This window comes from Panthera uncia, chromosome D2, assembly GCF_023721935.1.
Source record: "Panthera uncia isolate 11264 chromosome D2, Puncia_PCG_1.0, whole genome shotgun sequence".
Taxonomy (NCBI): Eukaryota; Metazoa; Chordata; class Mammalia; order Carnivora; family Felidae; genus Panthera; species Panthera uncia.
This window is the reverse complement of record NC_064818.1, coordinates 56,598,413-56,612,441: the sequence shown is the minus strand read 5'-3', so window position 1 is coordinate 56,612,441 and position 14,029 is coordinate 56,598,413. Positions and strand designations below refer to the sequence as shown.

At 42.6% G+C, this 14,029-nt stretch overlaps 1 protein-coding gene across 3 annotated transcripts in view; it reads left to right on the top strand.

Annotated features, from left to right (window-relative positions):
• The window catches only part of DNMBP (dynamin binding protein), a 117,602-nt gene that overhangs the window by 87,305 nt on the left and 16,268 nt on the right, over nucleotides 1-14,029 (top strand). For all 3 annotated transcript variants that reach the window (XM_049645564.1, XM_049645565.1, XM_049645566.1), the window contains 7 exons: nucleotides 4,275-4,468; nucleotides 5,309-5,408; nucleotides 8,349-8,496; nucleotides 9,302-9,319; nucleotides 10,024-10,223; nucleotides 12,265-12,395; nucleotides 13,342-13,446. In XM_049645564.1, the coding sequence (XP_049501521.1) occupies nucleotides 4,275-4,468; nucleotides 5,309-5,408; nucleotides 8,349-8,496; nucleotides 9,302-9,319; nucleotides 10,024-10,223; nucleotides 12,265-12,395; nucleotides 13,342-13,446 (896 nt within the window). The remainder of the gene's footprint in view (nucleotides 1-4,274; nucleotides 4,469-5,308; nucleotides 5,409-8,348; nucleotides 8,497-9,301; nucleotides 9,320-10,023; nucleotides 10,224-12,264; nucleotides 12,396-13,341; nucleotides 13,447-14,029) is intronic.

The window sequence follows — 14,029 nt, the reverse complement described above, 5'->3', positions numbered from 1 at the left end:
CCCAACCCTCAGTTTGTTCTCAGTTTTTAAGAGTCTCTTATGCTTTGGCTCTCTTCCACTCTAACCTCTTTTTTTTTTTTTTCTTTTCTTCCTCTCCCCCATGGGTTTCTGTTAAGTTTCTCAGGATCCACCTAAGAGTGAAAACATATGGTATCTGTCTTTCTCTGTATGGCTTATTTCACTTAGCATCACACTCTCCAGTTCCATCCATGTTGCTACAAAGGGCCATATTTCATTCTTTCTCATTGCCACGTAGTACTCCATTGTGTATATAAACCACAATTTCTATATCCATTCATCAGTTGATGGACATTTAGGCTCTTTCCATAATTTGGCTATTGTTGAGAGTGCTGCTATAAACATTGGGGTACAAGTGCCCCTATGCATCAGTACTCCTGTATCCCTTGGGTAAATTCCTAGCAGTGCTATTGCTGGGTCATAGGGTAGGTCTATTTTCAATTTTCTGAGGAACCTCCACACTGTTTTCCAGAGTGGCTGCACCAATTTGCATTCCCACCAGCAGTGCAAGAGGGTTCCCGTTTCTCCACATCCTCTCCAGCATCTATAGTCTCCTGATTTCTTCATTTTGGCCACTCTGATTGGCGTGAGGTGATATCTGAATGTGGTTTTGATTTGTATTTCCCTGATGAGGAGCAACGTTGAGCATCTTTTCATGTGCCTGTTGGCCATCCGGATGTCTTCTTTAGAGAAGTGTCTATTCATGTTTTCTGCCCATTTCTTCACTGGGTTATTTGTTTTTCGGTGTGGAGTTTGGTGAGCTCTTTATAGATTTTGTAATCTAGCCCTTTGTCCGATATGTCATTTGCAAATATCTTTTCCCATTCCGTTGGTTACCTTTTAGTTTTGTTGGTTGTTTTCCTTTGCTAAAGATAACAAATTTTAAAAACGAGTTTCTCTTCTCAACTTGCCACTTATGAAACCATAACTGAGACTGAGATTCTATTGCTTGAAATTGCATAAAAAGTGTAAAACAAGGCTATTGAAAATATATAATTAATTTAGGATTTCAATGATTTAGCACTCAAGTGAAATGAGAGTTATGCTTGAAATTTTGTCATTCATTCTACCAAAAAAAGTCAAGAAAAATATTTTTCTATTGTGTCTTTTTTTAAAACTTTATTTTGAAAAACAAACTTTACAGATTATTGCGGTAGCGCAAAGAACCTCCTGTGTATCCTTTATTCATATGCACCAGTGTTTAACATTTTGCTGTGTTTTTGTATTCATTTTTTCTCTCTCTACACACACACACACACACACACACACACACGCACACACACACTTTTCTGAGTATAGGTTGCATACATCATGTCCTTTCATAAGCTTCAGTGTGTATTTTGTATGAACCATGGATGTCCTACATAGATTTACCATTTTAGGAAATTTTTCACTGATTTGATAATTTATCTAATTTACAGTCTAGATTTCAACTTCCATCTATTGTCCTAGTAATGTCCTTTGTACCAATTTGTTCTCCAGATCAGGATTCAGTTCAGAATCACACATGGCATTTATTTGTCATCTCCTCAGTTATCTTTTTCTTTAATTTAAAAAAATTGTTTAATGTTTATTCTTGAGAGAGAGAGACAGCATGAGTGGGGGAAGGGCAGAGAGAGAGGGGGATACAGAATCTGAAGTAGGCTCCAGGCTCTGAGGTGTCAGCACAGAGCCCGATGTGCTCAAACCCATGAACCATGAGACCTGACCCGAGCCGAAGTCGGACACTCAACTGACCCAGCCACCTGGGCGCCCCTTTAATTTTGTTTTAATGTTTATTTATTTTTTTTTTTGAAAGAGACAGAGCATGAGGAGGGGAGGGGCAGAGAGAGAGGGAAACACGGAATTCAAAACAGGCTCCAGGCTCTGAGCTGTCAGCACAGAACCCAACGCAGGGCTCAAACTCATGAGCCACAAAATCATGACCTGAGCTCAATTGCAAGATCATGACTAGAGCCAAATTTGGATGCTTAACCAACTCAGCCATCCAGGCACCCCTCCTCAGTTATCTTTGATCGAGAACTGTCTCTCAGGCTTCCTTTTTCTTTCTTTTTCTTTTCTTTTTTTTGGGGGGGTAAACTGTACCCCCAATGTGGGGCTCGAAATCATGACCTCAAGATCAAGAGTCGCATGCTCCACCAACTGAGCCAGCCAGGTGTCCCTCTTTGTCTTTCAAACATGACATTTTGAAAAATGCAAATCCTCGGTTTGGGTTTGTCTGATCTTTCCTCAAGATTTGTTTCAGATTTTTTTAATGTTTTTTATTTATTTTGAGAGAGAGCAGCACACAGGGAGGGGCAGAAAGAGGAGAGAATCCCAAGCAGGCTCCCCACTGTCAGCACAGAGCCCATTGCAGGGCTTGATCTCAGGAACTGTGAGATTATGACCTGAGCCAAAATCAAGAACCTGGACACTTAACCTACTGAGCCGCCCAGACACCCCTCAGAATATGCATTTTTGACTGGGATACCACGTAAGAGATACTGTGTTGTTTCTAGATATGACAAACGAAGAAACATGATGTCTCTTTGTCCCTTATTGGTGATGTGAATTTTGATTACTCAGCTATTATACTCTCCCTTTCTCCACCATATAGAGTCACTATTTTTCATTTTTGTAATTAATAAGTGATTTGTCATAACTAACTAAAAACTTTGCAAATATCCTGATCATCATCAGACTCACCACCAACACCAGAAGTCTCCGTTGATGATTTGTGCCTGGACCAAATTTTATTCTGATATTGCAAAATGATGATTTTCTAGTTCCCATCATTTCTTCTGTATTTATTAGTTGACATTATACCATAAGAAAAAATCTTCTGCCCCACTTATTTGTGTACTTATATGTTATCAATATGAACTCTTGGATTCTTATTTTAGTATTAATGGACAGTCCATTGCTGTGCTTATTTGATACTCAGATTGTACCAGATTTGGCCAATAGGAGCCACTTCAAGCTGGCTCCTTGCCTTTTTGAAATGCCTCCATCATTTTATTGAGCACTTTCTTACTTTCTGCCATTAGATGTTTCAGGTTCATCTGTACTTCCTTTGCCTCAGTCTTGCAGTTATCCATTTCTCCAAAGAATTCTGTTTTTTTGGGAGGGGGGGTTGTTGTTTTTTTTAGTGGAGAATTGTTTTTGGAAACCGAGTACAATTAGAAACTGGGTGCCTTCTTTTTTAAACATTGGAATTCCTAAATTCTTAGAGAAGGGGCAGTGGGGAAGATTTTTGGAGATTAAAGTCTGATGTGAAAGCCTAGTTTTCCGTAAGTAGTATAAGCACTAAGGTGTTTTGCGTCTCAGATCTGGTAAATATATTCTTGTGATCACACTCAGACTAGTATATTTACTTACCAAATTTGTAGGTTTTTTAAAGTGGATCTTAAGAAATTTGAAATAAACTGAGCAGAGGTTGCTTCGGTGGTGGAATTGTTTTCAGTTGTTTATTTTCGTATTTAATGTTTATTTTAAATGAACAAATGCCATCCCATCTTTATAAATAACTCTCATCATCTGTATCTAACGAATAGGTTATTGCAAAAGCTAATGACAGGGTACATAGTTGTTTTAATTTTTAGATCATGAAGTATGGTTCTATACGGGTTCTTTTGATTCATGATACCATTAAAAAGAACTTCATCTTTCTAGTACCTTTGTATTTTCTAGGGCATTTGATGTAACAGGGTACTCCAGTCTTCATTAATGTGTTGATATGGAGAATCTAAATATTTTTGTATATTTCATTGTATATGTTAATCCTCTATCACAGTGACTGGAGTATGGTAGGCCCTACAGTCTCTCGGTAATTCCTATCTAACTCTTGTCTTCTCCTTAGTTGGCATTGTTATGTTCCCCATAATATTCTTTTTAATTTGCTGTATCAATATTTTTAACTTCCAGATTGGTATTTCTGCTGCTGACCTCATGCATTGGGTTTTATACCTAATTAAGTGAAAGCAATTCTTTTTGAGAACTGCACCTCTCTCAACCTCTTTCCCAAGAGGTTTAGGTTGGCCCTAAAATGGGCCAGCTACTCCTTTCTAGGACAAATTCTAGAAATGTTATCACCCAGATGAGAGAAGTTCTCAGCCCTTCATCTGTTCATGATTAGAACGGACGTGTGACCGGAACTCCTGATGGTTGACAGGTGTGAGACTTTGGTTCTCAAGGAATGTTTTCTGTTCAGCCTAAACTGTTGAAGAGTCTTGCTTTCAACACCCAGAGCTGCTGACCGGTTCTGTCTTCCGTTCTAGAAATGACGCTCCTCTCCTCCCAGTCCTCATCACCGGTGGCCCCTCCTGGGTCTGTGTACACCGAAAACCCAGAGCAGAGGATGCTGGAGAAGAGAGCCAAGGTGATAGAAGAACTTCTGCAGACGGAAAGAGACTACATTCGGGATCTGGAAATGTGCATTGAGCACATCATGGTGCCTCTGCAGCAGGCACAGGTGGGAACTGTGGGAGCAAGTTTGCTTTACCTTGAATGTGATTCTCCAAGCCTGGAGCATTAGGATATGGACGCTTTCCCCACAAGAGTTACTGGGTTTCAAATAAAGTCTGTGGCTGCTGCTGCCGCCCTTAATTCAAGGGTCCCAACATACCTGTGTTGTCGACCTACCCTTTCAGCACCTGTCCCTTCTCAAGTCCACCGTTAACTTACCAGACTTACTGCAGTAGCTCCCAGGACGTTTCCTGCTGAAAACACTTCCAGGAAGTCTGGGTTGTCACTTTATTGGGAAGGTTGTATAATAATATAATACGGTCTGGGGATGAGGGGTTACAGCCTCCAGCACCTGACTGTACAGGGTGTATTCAGGAAACCCTGACTGTGGTGTATGTGCCAGGTACTTGTCTAGATGCTGGAGATAGGAAAAACCAGTTAACAGCACCCTGGGGATTTACTGTCCTTACTGTTACTTACTTGGCCATCAGGGCTTTGCTTGAGTTTGTACTTCTGGAGCATTCACTCCTAAGAACTAGTATAGGAAGTGGGCACTGCCATCAGATTTTGGGTACTGGATGGAAATTTGTATCCCAACGTAATTATGGACCAAATTGGTAGTAGTCATTTTACTAAGGTAGTGGAGGAGGGGAGTAAAGCAGAGAGTAATTGGCTTAAGGACAAGTGACACTAAATGTTGGCGCATTCTTATTCTGGGAACTTTGTGACATTGAGTGAAGATGACCTTGAACAATTTTGTACCATCCTTGAAGAGATGTTCCTAATATGAATGATATGTCATTAATTTCATTTCCATGCGTTTTTACGTTTTGTTTCCCTTTCTCAGATACCAAACATTGATTTTGAAGGACTTTTTGGAAATATGCAGATGGTGATTAAGGTCTCAAAGCAGTTATTGGCTGACCTGGAAATCAGCGATGCTGTAGGTATGAGCTCCTGCCATTGCTTCAGAAGCAGCTTCCCCCCCCCCCTTTTTTTTTTTTTTTAAACTTCATGGATAGAAAGTAGGGGGTGAAGTAGTTTCGCTGGTACTAAATGGGAAAATGAAGCTTTGCTAGGAAAATGAAGTTTCAGTTACTTAGTTCAGAGGTTATTTGGCCCCCTGCTTTGATGTGACACAGGATGTTAGCAATAGAAGATATTTTAGATGTCACCTGGTCTGATGTTTTCTAGACTGACGGTTGTAGACCATTAGTGGGTCATGAGATCAGTACAGTAAGTTGCACCCAGCATACTTTTTTCAATAAAATAAAATAGAAAATACCAGAGTGTACTATAAATAATAAGCATAGCTACAGGTTTTTGAAACTTACTTCTTATTTCAATTCTACATATAAGTACATGAGTCATGATTTAAAATGTTTTTATGCATGTGGGTCATTGTCAAAAAAATGTTTGAAAAACAGCGATCTACTTTTAATAAACGAGGGAACTGTATTATCTATTGCTGTGTGACAAATTATACCAAAACTTAGCAGCCTTAAATAAGAAACGTGTATTATCTCACAGAGCCTGTGGCTGAGGAAATCCCAGAGTGGCTTAGCAGGGTAGTTCTGGCTCAGGGTCTCATGAGGTTGGAGTCAAGTTGTTGGCCTGGACTGCTGTCATCTGGGGCTCAAAGATCCACTTGCAAGGCAGCTCACTCATCCCTTCAGGCCCTAGTTCCTTACCCTGTGAGCCTCTCTGTGGGCTGTCATCATGACATGGCAGCTGGATTTCCCCAGTGAGTGACCCAAGAGGCAGAGAAAGCTCAAGATGGGAGCTTCACAATGTCTTCTCTAAGCTGATCCTGGATATGACATACCGTCATTTCTGCCGTATTCTGTTGCTCGTATAGACCGGCTCTGGTACCACATGGGAAGGAACATCCTATCATTTTGCTGTTTTCCTGGCATCATAGTCACAAGATGCCACCACATTTCTAGCCATCCCACTACACACATGACAACATCTAGCGGAAGGAAAATAGCCCTCTGTTATTTGAGAGTGAGCCAGACTTTCCCAGGGCTCACCTGTCAGATTTCTTTTTATTTCTCATTCACCAGAGCTGGGTCACACACATATGACTAAACTGATACTGGAAAGGAGAATGGGATCATAATGTTGGCTTAGACAAGGCAGTGTTTACCTGACTCACCTGGGAGAGAAATGGACATAGGAACAGAATCAGGGCTTTGCCCTCCAGAAGGAAAGGGAAAGTGCCTGAGGGCTTTTAGCTGATGAGTGCGACAATGTTAATGTTCATTTTAAGCATGTCCCACAGAAAGAAATCTTCTGCATAATGACCCAGGATTCGTGTGTGTGTGTGTGTGTGTATGTTATGTCTGTGCTTTGACTATATGTCCAGTGTTTCTTGATATTTTCTTTTTATTCCATTTTATTTCTTCAAAGTGCTGATCATGACCCACAAAGTGGATTGCATGACCCATTTATGGGTTGTGACACAGTTTGAAGGACCCTGGAAATTAGGGTGTAGCTTTGCTAGTTGGTAATTGATGTAGAATAGTGCCTATCAGGGAGGTTGAGAAGCACTGAATGGAGAAGTGTGCATCCGCAGTAGTGTGAGCATGAAGGTTCTAGGAATGTCATAGGGACAGGGGCATAAAGGAATGACGGAAGAGAAGAAGACAGGCAGATATTGGAAATAGAGACTTGGGTGGCTCAGGGCTTCCAAAGTGGCCCTGAAGGTCAGGAAGGCAGCCAGCCATTCTGCTGCTGTGCCTTCTGAACTGTAGAAATAGACGGAAGGGAGACTGCCCGGAAGAGGGTGGCATGAGTGGGAGGTTTATGAGAAAGTCGAATTTCTTTTGCAGAAAGGAGCAGTAATTAAAGACACAGATTTAATATAAATGAAAACTCACCTGTCCATGAATGGACAGTTCCATAGGACAGCACATAGAGGGAACAGAGGTGACACTGTAAAGAAAGTGATGGGGTTCCACAGAAGGCTTTCTGCCCAGAGCAGCTGGTAGAAATAGTTACCAGGGAAGCCGTAAGTGGGATCATGTTTCAAGAGAGGAGCATGGGGCCAGAGGACTTGGTGGAGCCGTACAGGCTGAAACAGGAAGGACCAAGGAAGAGGGGCAGAGGAAGAGCAGTTATGGGGATTATTAGATTTATAGCTACATTTTGCTGTTCAATGTTTTATAAAGAAGTACACATGGGCGCCTGGGTGGCTCAGTCGGTTAAGCGGCCGACTTCGGCTCAGGTCATGATCTCGCGGTCCGTGAGTTCGAGCCCCGCGTCGGGCTCTGTGCTGACAGCTCAGAGCCTGGAGCCTGTTTCAGATTCTGTGTCTCCCTCTCTCTGACCCTCCCCCGTTCATGCTCTGTCTCTCTCTGTCTCAAAAATAAATAAACGTTAAAAAAAATTTTTTAAAAAAAGAAGTACACATTATATCACAGATTCGGGTTTTTCTATATTGTAGAGTATTTTAATGTAATAAACTTCATTTATAGTCCTGTGTATTTAATTCACGCGCAAAGAAAAGGTTAGAAACTGCTGCTGTGGAAGAATGTCTTCACCACTGTGGTGATTTTCCTGGATCTTAGACAGTGAGGGGCCCTTGCAGTTCTGGTCACATACTTATGGGGAACCCTTGCAGACACCTTACTGTGTCTGACCGAAAGGGGACTGGAGGCAGTTTCCGGGACCAGTTCTGTGTGTGTGTGTTCTGAAAAATAAATACGTGATGACACGGTCCTCTTAAATTTTGCTTTAAATAAATATAATTTTGAGCAGTTTCATGGAAATTTCTTATAAATTGGATGGATAGTCTCATTATTATTTATTGTGATAAAACTCTACATTGAGGATACTGAGAAGAAAGTTACTAAACACTCTGTATGTTTATGCATATTCCAAAGGGCCTGTGTTTCTTGATCACCGGGATGAGCTTGAGGGAACGTACAAGGTCTACTGCCAGAATCATGATGAGGCCATTTCACTGCTGGAAATCTATGAGAAGGATGAGAAGATCCAGAAGCATCTTCAGGACTCCTTGGCCGATCTCAAGTAGGAGTTTTGTCTGCTTCACTTCTATCATAAGTCTTTAGTTCTGCCTTGTAGAAGTCATTGCATGCATACATCTAGACTTCTTGTGACACCTATCTTATTTATTTTATTTATTTATTTATTTTATGTTTATTTATTTTTGAGAGAGAGAGACACACACACAGAGTGTGAGCATGGGAGGGGCAGAGAGAGAGGGAGACACAGAACCCAAAGTAGTCTCCAGGCTCTGAGCTGTCAGCACATCGCCTGGTGCGGGTGCTCGAACCCACGAGCTGTGAGATCATGACCTGAGCCGAAGTTGGATGCTTAACCGGCACCCCAACATCTATCTTATTTTAAAACTAAAGTCCTCTTCTGTCACTTGCTCTTCTTACTCCCTTTTTCCTTGAAAATCTGAAGTGGCTTCCTGCTTTGTGTCTACAGATACAAAAGTGTTAAATTAGCATGTTCAGGTAAGAAGCAGCCAGAAAGATAGTTTGGTCCAAATTAACAAGAGTGTAGGTAAGAAGACCAAATTCACTTATTCTTGACCTTCAGGTGAGATTCTCCTGGAGTTAGAGAGGTAGGTTATAAGGATATAATGTATGTCTAAGTAGATCAAAGTGAAGTTAGGGGCTTACTAACTTTCTAGTGGACTAGATATGCCTCCACAGATATTCATAATTTTCCTTTTATGCCATGTGATTTTTGTCTGCCCAGCTGATAAGGCATTAGTTGAACTAATATATTCTGAGAAATTGAAAATTAGCATTAGTATCACCTCTAAGCAGCTGTCTGTTTTCTTTTCATGCCCGCCGCCCTGTAGGAGCCTGTACACAGAATGGTAAGTCCCTTGCCCTTGATGCACAAGCTCATTTCTTTATTTTCTTCCTTTATAGACAGAAACCTAGGAATAGGTCTGCTGTGCTGTATTTTTCTCCATAGTTCTTCCCGCCAAATGACACTTCATGTAATGTTTGCTTGTTGCCTGTCTCCTTTCACCAGGACAGGTCACTGCTAAATCCTCAGTACCTAGAACAGTACCTGGTATTTATTAGGTGCCCAGAAAATTTTCATTGAAAACATGAAATTGGAAAGGAGGGTGAGAGAACACAACTATCTTTATTTAAGAATCACAGACACCACCAATAGGCCCTGTATTATTATTATTTTTTTTTAATATGAAATGTATTGTCAAATTGGTTTCCATTACAACACCCAGGGCTCATCCCAACAGGTGCCCTCCTCAATACCCATCACCCACCCTCCCCTCCCTCCCACCCCCCATCAACCCTCAGTTTATTCTCAGTTTTTAAGAGTTTCTTATGGTTTGGCTCTCTCCCTCTCTTTTTTTTTTTCCTTCCCCCCCCCATGGTCTTCTGTTAAGTTTCTCAGGATGCACATAAGAGTGAAAACATGGTATCTGTCCTTCTCTGTATGACTTACTTCACTTAGCATAACACTCTCCAGTTGCATCCACGTTGCTACAAAATAGACCCCGTATTATTGACGGTTGATTAAAAGTCTCTGTTTTACCCTCTCTTACAGGGGATGCACAAATTACATTAACCTGGGCTCCTTCCTCATCAAGCCAGTCCAGAGAGTAATGCGCTACCCACTGCTGCTGATGGAGTTGCTGAATTCCACCCCCGAATCTCACCCCGATAAAATGCCCTTAACCAATGCAGTCCTGGCAGTCAAGGAGATCAACGTTAACATTAATGAATATAAACGTCGAAAGGACCTGGGTAAGAAAAGCATACTTGCCGAAAAGGAGGAATGCCCTTGAGAATGCTCTCCTAATCAGAAGAATTGTTACTTCACCAGAGATGGGCAAGGCAGAGGGTGGGTAACAGGGCTGTGCTTGAAGAAATGGTGGCAGAACTTGGGGGAAATGGGATATGAAAAAGAAAGCAATAACATAAGGAGAGTACAGCCGTGGAGCAGCAGAAGTAAGGCATCTGTGATCAAGCGTAGAGCAGTAAGTCTTCCCCAAGGATGTGAAGACTGATCGGAGAGTGGCTTATGCAGGCACCGGTGATTCCCTTCGCAGCTCATTGAAGGCGATCCTTTTCCACCCGTGCCTAGATTTGTCCTCCTGCATATGCCGGGTCGGATGTTTTACTACCTCCACTTCGGTCAGGAATTTTCACCTTCTTCCAGGAAACCCCCGTTTGCCCCGTCTCTGGGTCACGTGACTCCTCTCTGGTCTGAGCCCCGCCCCCAGCACTGTGCGGCCAGTTGCCAAACCACCCAGCGCATTCTTTATTATGTGGAACGAAGCAAACCGTTTCTTTTCTCATCAAACCTCTTATGAGGCTCTAATTTGAATGCTCGATGAGTATGCATGGTGACCAGGCTAACCTGGTTTGTCAGTCATATCCGCAAAGAATGGATAGTATAACCTCTTTCTCTGCCTTCTGCTTCCACCTCCTCACCCACACTGGTATGTAATGTTGACTGTGCTGTTCAAGCCCTTGGGCTATCTAGCCCTTTGTCTTGGTTCATATCTCCTAATGTAATGTCGTCTTCATCTCCTGCAACGATAAAGTGTGCCTTCGTGGTGCCTCCCAGTTCTCTTGCAACCCTTCTGGCATCTCCAGGCTTTTCTTGATACTGTGCCTAAGGTATGACACGGTAGTTAATCACATGACTCCTGTATAGCTTTTTACTGTGTGAGACAATAGGATATAAATATCTCATTTGTGGGGCACCTGGCTGGCTCAGTCAGTTAAGCATCTGACTCTTGATTTCAGCTCAGGTCATGATCTCATGAACTGTGAGATCGAGCCCTGTTTCTGGTTCCGTGCTGACAGCGCAGAGCCAGCTTAGGATTTTCTCTCGCTCTCTCTGCCCCTCCCCAACTTGCTCTCTTTTTTTCTCTCTCTCTCAAAATAAATGAAACCTTTAAAAAATACATTTCAGGGGGCACCTGGGTGGCTCAGTCGGTTAAGCATCAGACTTCGGCTCAGATCATGATCTTGAGGTTTGTGGGTTTGAGCCCTGCATCGGGGCTCTGTGCTGGCAGCTCGGAGCCTGGACCTGCTTCAGATTCTGTGTCTCCCTCTCTCTTTCTGCCCCTCCCCCACTCATTCTCATTCTCTCTCTCTCTCTCTCTCTCTCTCTCTCTCTCTCCCAAAAATGAATAAACATTCAAATGAAAAATACATTTTGGGGCGCTTGGGTAACTTAGTCTGTTAAGCGTCCGACTTCAGCTCAGGTCATGATCTCACAGTTTGTGAGTTTGAGCATTGGGCTCTGTGCTGACAGTGCAGACCCTGCTTGGGATTCTCTCTCTCCCTCTCTCTCTGCCCTTACCCTGCTTGCTCTGTCTCAAAATAAATAAATAAACTTAAATAATACATCTCATTTGTACAGGAGACCATTTAAGATGGTCTTATAAAGCAAGTAGCGTTCCTTTCTACATTTTATTGGAGAAGGAAGTGAGGCTTAGAGAAGTCAAATGATTTATGGAAGGCCACACCTTGATGAAATGATGGACCCAGGCATTGAGCTCACAAGTTTCCTTGACTCCAAATCTTAGACTCTTCTCCTGACCCTTCTGCTCCCTTTGCTCCTCACCACCCCTAGTCTGCACAGTCTCTCTCTGTGCTTTGTCAACTATCCCGTCTGTCCACAATGGTGATTTTTATTCATGTTTTGTCTGTAGTCGGTTATGAGCTCACTGAATACAAGCACTAGCTCTAGTTTGGGTTGTTGATCTCATTTTGTGGCTCGTTTTGTAGTCTGTCCATGCTCAGAGAAGGGCTTTCTTGACTCACTCCCTAGTCCTCAAGTACCGAAAAGGTGATGAAGACAGCCTCATGGAGAAAATTTCCAAACTGAACATCCACTCCATCATCAAGAAATCCAACCGAGTTAGCAGTCACCTGAAGCACCTCACTGGCTTTGCTCCACAGGTGAGATTCCCACACTTGAAGGTTTGGCACATCTTCGCAGAGTTTTGAGGTTCCCCAGGGCAGCCTGCATGGTGTCGATTGCATGACTCCCCTCTTAGTACCTCTTTTAGTATTTGTCAGCTGGTGGATACAGGACCCTGCAGCTACTGGGTAGGTGAATCCACCCACCCCACTCCCCCAACCTTCACCCGTGCTTTGGTGAGCTGCTTACGATGTGTACAAAGACAAATCAGGCCAAATCGGTCACTATATCATAGTTAATGTGGTTTTAGATCCCCGTGAGGAGCTTATGATCTATTTGGGGAGACAAAATTGTAGACAGGAAGCTAGAAGGGATTTAAGAGATCACCATCGTTCAACACCACACGACACAAATAAAGAAACGTAAAGTCTGAGAAATTGAGTAATTTGTAAACAGGTCGTGCACGTTGCTGAGAGTGGATCTGAAGTCACCAGGCTTCATTCTACTCTTCCATATATGCAGCGTGCAATTAGTGGAAAACAGCAGCTAGAGAACAGTCAGCTGTTAAGTTTTGCAGTTTGTTTTCTGGATGCCGTAGTACTTAAAACAGGACCTCCATGAGAGCGAGCTTCACGTTGGCAAGAGATTTAATCTAAACCTCAAAGAAAGAAGGTAGTTTGGCATAGGGAGAGGGGAGGGCATACCAGACAAGGTGACAGCTCGAGCCAGGGCACCAGGGTGAACAAACATGGTGGGCTCCAGGGACAGGAAGAGAGCAAAGCTGTGAGGGTAAGAGGGCCCGTGTGTATTTTGGAGATCTTTCAGGGTCACACAGGGGTGTTTCGATTCAATTCAGTGTGATTCGGGGAAACCTCAAAGGTTTAAAATTTAGACAAAAGATATTTTTAAGAAAGATGCTTTTGCCCCTAGGATAGGTTGCGGGAGAATCCAAATCTGCTAACAGCACGTGTTTACTGTGAACAGATAAAAGATGAAGCATTTGAAGAAACAGAAAAGAACTTCCGAATGCAAGAAAGATTGATCAAATCTTTTATCCGAGACCTGTCTCTCTACCTCCAGCATATCCGGGTGAGTGAGGACAGCGCTCCGCTGAGAATCACATAGGGTGTAATCTTGTCTGCTTTCCTGCTTGCCAGCATATTGTGGAATGCATGTTGAATAATCGGGACTCCAACGACCACTGTGCCCTGACATACGTGTTCCTGGGAGCCCTGTAGGTCGTTTAAGAGGTGACAGCATTTGGAGGCTGAGCACGCTGAGTTTATTCTAGGGTGGCCCAGCTTCTTCCTCCCCCTGGCATCTCTACCTTCCCACCACCTTTTTCCTACTGTCTCCTCCATCCAGTTACTTGTGAAGCACTTGTCACAGTTCATTTTGTTAAGATCATTTTGAAGATCGAAAAACACGAGAATGGCTCCTATGGAGGCATACTTTCTATTAATAATGTTGATTGCCATCTAATTTAGTTGCTATACAAAAGGCCCCTAAAGTTGTTAGAACCATGAATTGCTCTGGAGAGCTGGAGGGGCTGAGGATACCAGGCAGTATTTGCGTCATGGTCAGAGCCAGGACTAGAATCCTTTTTATTTTATTCTGTAAAGATATTTCTTTCTTTCTTTCTTTCTTTCTTTCTTTCTTTCTTTCTTTCTTT